Genomic DNA, 3,963 nt, shown 5'->3' with positions numbered 1-3,963 from the left:
TTTTTTTTTTTTCTTTGGTACAAGGGATCAAAGTCTGGACCTTATGCAGGCGGCAGAACCATTGAGCTAAATCTCTGGCAGGCTTTTGTTTTTTTAAATAATGTCTTACTGTGTAGTCCAGGCTGGTCTCAAACTCAATCCTCCTGCCTCAGCCTCCTGAGTACTGCCATTACAGGCGTGCATCACCACACTTGGTGCTGAAAGTATTCTTAATTGGTATAATTAATTGATATGGGTTCAATATTCTGGAAGCAGTAAAGCAAGAGAGTTTAATATTTCTTACTAATGATCCAGATGTGGTGACGCACGCCTGTAATCCCAGCAGTTGGGAGGCTGAGGCAGGAAGACTGCTGCGAATCAAGGCCAGCCTGGGCTACATAGTTAATTTAAGGTCAACCTGAACTACATAGCAGGTCTCAAAAACCAAACAAACAAACAAAAACCCAAACCAAATTTTGACTAATCTATACATGAAATTATACATTATTTTCCAGGGATTATTTTTGGATCCTTTTTGTACATAAAAACTCACAAGGAAATAATTTAAAATGATAGAATTTATTTCAATATAATTACATATATATGTGCTCACGTATACTATTTTAAAAATAAGCCAGTAAATCATAAGTGTTATGAAACACAAATCAGCTCTAATTTAATATTACCAGAGTAAAAGACAATGTGTAGAAGTTAGTCTAACATTGTTGCACTTGCCTTTAAAGTGAGGATACATAAAAGATTTAGTGCATTGAAGTTTATCTTGTTTCGTGTTATCATCATTAAAATAAAAATACCCTTAGGCATGTGCCCCCTTATAGCGTACGTCCAAACCACTACAATCTCTGAACTCTTAGTAAAGTACCATTAAGTCACCTAAAATGAGTCATCTAAAAAAACACTAGCCTAAATTAAAACCCTGAGGAATTAAACTGTTTACACAATAGTTTTGGTTAAGTGCAATTCCATGTGTGGAAGGTCTACTTTATTTAAGGTCATACTTGGTAAGGCATAGGAAAAATAAAGTCTACCTAAGTAACGATCTAAACTAGGTCCATGTCTTGCTACAAAGTGGTTTTGTGTCCCTAAAAACGAGCTTCCGCTCCTCCTCCTGGTCCTCTGCTGAGGCTGCTTTCCTTCCCGGGGGCCCTGTGCCAGGTCTGTGCCAGGTCTGTGCACAGCGGCCCAGACGGACCGACAGCGCTACGTGCAGTCCAGCTCCTGCCCGTGCTCCACCATGGCCTTCATGAACTGCTTGAAGACGCGGTCCATGTACGTGCACTGCCTGGGCCAGATCCCCTCCAGAAAGCCGATGTGGCCTCCGTAGGACGTCAGGACCAAGGCGACATTGGGGTTCTGCTTTGCAGTCTCTATGGGAATGGCTGGAGGGGATAACGGGGCACCATAACAGGGGTGGGGGGAGAAGAACCATTACTATCTTGTTAGGAAAGGTATACAACTTCATCATTTTTCTTTTGAGACAAGGCCTCACTATGTAGCCCAAATTTAAAATCTTCCTAAACTGGGCGTGATGGCACACCCCTGTAATCCCAGCACTCAGGAGGCTGAGGCAGGAGGATTGCTGTGAATTTGAGACCAGCCTGGGCTACACAGTGAGTTCCAGGTCAGTCTACATAGTGAGACCCTGTCTCAAAACAAAACAAAACAAAAAAAACCTTAAAATCTTCCTGCTTCAGCCTCCAGGTGCTAGGATTACAGGTGTGCACCTCCATGCCCACCTCTAGAATTTCTAATCAATATAAACCTAAACCCCGTTAAACAAATACTTGTAGTGAGTATGGCTAAATGGAATGAGTCTAATTTACATCAACCATCTATATTCTTGTCAGAGGTCACATTTACAGTATGACTAGACTATCATTTTGGGAAGAAGCAATCTAAGATTTAATAATACAAAAGCATACGCTGAGTCTTGTTTTGAAAAGTTGAAATGTGGCACGTCTGTAAGTCTAGCACTCAGGAGGCTGAGGCAGGAGGGTCGCCAAGAGTTTGGGGCCAGCATGGGCTACACAGTGAGTTCAAGGCCAGCCTGCACTATAAAGTGAAACCCTATCTCAAAAAACAAAACAGAACAACAACAAAAGAATCTTGGCACCTTTGTGGGAGTTGTAAATTCATTATGTACAATCTGGTTAGTTTTGTGTGAAGTTACATTTCTGAAGTCAACTGCTGGCTGCATGAAGGGTTCAAAATTGTAAATATAAACCGAGCATGGTGGTAAGAATACGAATTGAAGTGTCTTATTTTCCCCTCTTGCTTAAAGTTCACACCCTCATTCTTGGGGCCCCGAGTGGGCAGTGGGGATGGAGCCAGTCCTTGCCCGCTCCGAAGGCTGCGCTGCCGGGCTCCGCCCTGCCCTCCAGCCCTCTAACCGCCCCCAGGACAAAGCCTGTGCCTCTGGGCCCTCAGTTCTGGCAGAGGGAAGACAATCACACACTTCTTCCGGGCGGCCAGGCCTTGGGAGGGCTTGGAAAGAAAAGAATGCGTTTCAGCTTCACCCAACCGGGTCAGGTTAAATGTTGGAAATTTCTGTTGGCAGGCGGCCAGGGGAATGGAAAAAAACGGACCGGGCAACTCAGCCTTCCTGGGTCCCAAGAGCACGCACTGAACAATCGCTTGGCTGAGGACTGGAGTGCTGGCTAAAATGACCTGTGATTCAGTAAGATCTCCCGAGAAATGATGGTGATTGTACACGGCGTACCTTTGGGGGATTTTCTGAAATTTTTACAGATGTATGTATTTTATGTTCATAGCCAGAATAATTTGCTTTTCAGGGCTAGGGATGGAATCAAGGGACTCCTTGGTGCTAGAGAAGCCCTCAACCACCCCCAACCACTGGGCTGCACCCCGGCCGAGTGGATTTTTTTGTTGTTGTTGGTACCAGGGATCGAACTCAGGACCTTGCGCTTTTGAGGCAGGCTGCGGAACCACTGAGCTAAATCCCCAGCCCAGGAACACGCTTTTAACCATGTTAGAAGGGAGAGCTGGGGCTTAGTTCAGTGGCAGAACACTTGCCGATCGTATGTGGGGTCCAAGTTGTATTCCCCAGGACGGCAAAAAATAAAAATACACCAAACAATACTCAGGGGGAAGAAAGTAAGGGAAAAACACTTCATAGAATTCTTTGTGAAGTTTCAGTAAAATGAAGTCAGGGGCCAAACCTATTGAACCTGAGTCACATGATTTCTTCTATTCATTCTGCTCCACTAGATGAGGGCATGGGGAAATAAAATAAAATAAAATAAAGCCAGCCCAGGCTACACAGGGAAGGGAGTTCAAGGCCAGCCTGTACCATACAGACAGACCCTGTCTCAGAAAACCAAAATGAAGCTGGGCATGGTCATGTGCCTGTAATCCCAGCACTCTGGGAGGCTGAGACAGGAGGGTTGCCTCAAATGTGAACCCACCTTGTGCATTTTAGTAATTCAGTGAGACACTACCTCAAAAATTAAAGATAAAACAGGCTGGGGATGTAGCTCAGTGTGAAGACCCTTAGCTCAATCTCTGGTACTGCAAAAACAAATGAACGAACAACTCCAAAAACAAATGAGAGGGCCGGGGATTTGGCTCAGTGGTTCTGCTGCCTACCTCACAAGTGCAAGGGCCCAAGTTCGATTCCCGGTACTGTCAGGGAATTGATCATGTTAAAGTATGCTGTGACACCGCCTCACAGGCTGCATTCTCCTGGTACATCTTGGCTCCTAAAATGACCTCATGCCCTTATCTCTGGTTTCCCTCCCCCGCAAGGCCACAGTGGTCCAGGAAAGTTGAAATCTGTGTCTGCAGGACTGGGCCCATAAAAAGCAATCTGGCCTGTGATAGGTTAAAAGTAGCTCACTCCTCATAAATAAGCAATAGCCCACCCCAAACTGATAAAAGGACCTTCCTTTCTTTGTTCTTCTCTCTCCTTCTGCTTCTTCTTCCTCCTCCTCTCTCTCTCTCTCT

General features: G+C 45.0%; 1 protein-coding gene across 1 annotated transcript in view; it reads right to left on the bottom strand.

Annotated features, from left to right (window-relative positions):
* Positions 1-572: 572 nt before the first annotated feature.
* Positions 573-3,963, bottom strand: part of Abhd3 (abhydrolase domain containing 3, phospholipase) — a 50,829-nt gene continuing 47,438 nt past the window's right edge. The window contains exon 11 of the mRNA XM_033757413.1: positions 573-1,379. Coding sequence (XP_033613304.1) covers positions 1,201-1,379 — 179 coding nt within the window. The 3' untranslated portion in view covers positions 573-1,200. The remainder of the gene's footprint in view (positions 1,380-3,963) is intronic.

Source organism: Fukomys damarensis, unplaced genomic scaffold, assembly GCF_012274545.1.
Source record: "Fukomys damarensis isolate Sample0158 unplaced genomic scaffold, DMR_v1.0_HiC HiC_scaffold_30, whole genome shotgun sequence".
Classification (NCBI taxonomy): domain Eukaryota; kingdom Metazoa; phylum Chordata; class Mammalia; order Rodentia; family Bathyergidae; genus Fukomys; species Fukomys damarensis.
Note: the sequence above shows the minus strand (reverse complement) of the source record. Positions and strands in the feature narration are given on the sequence as shown.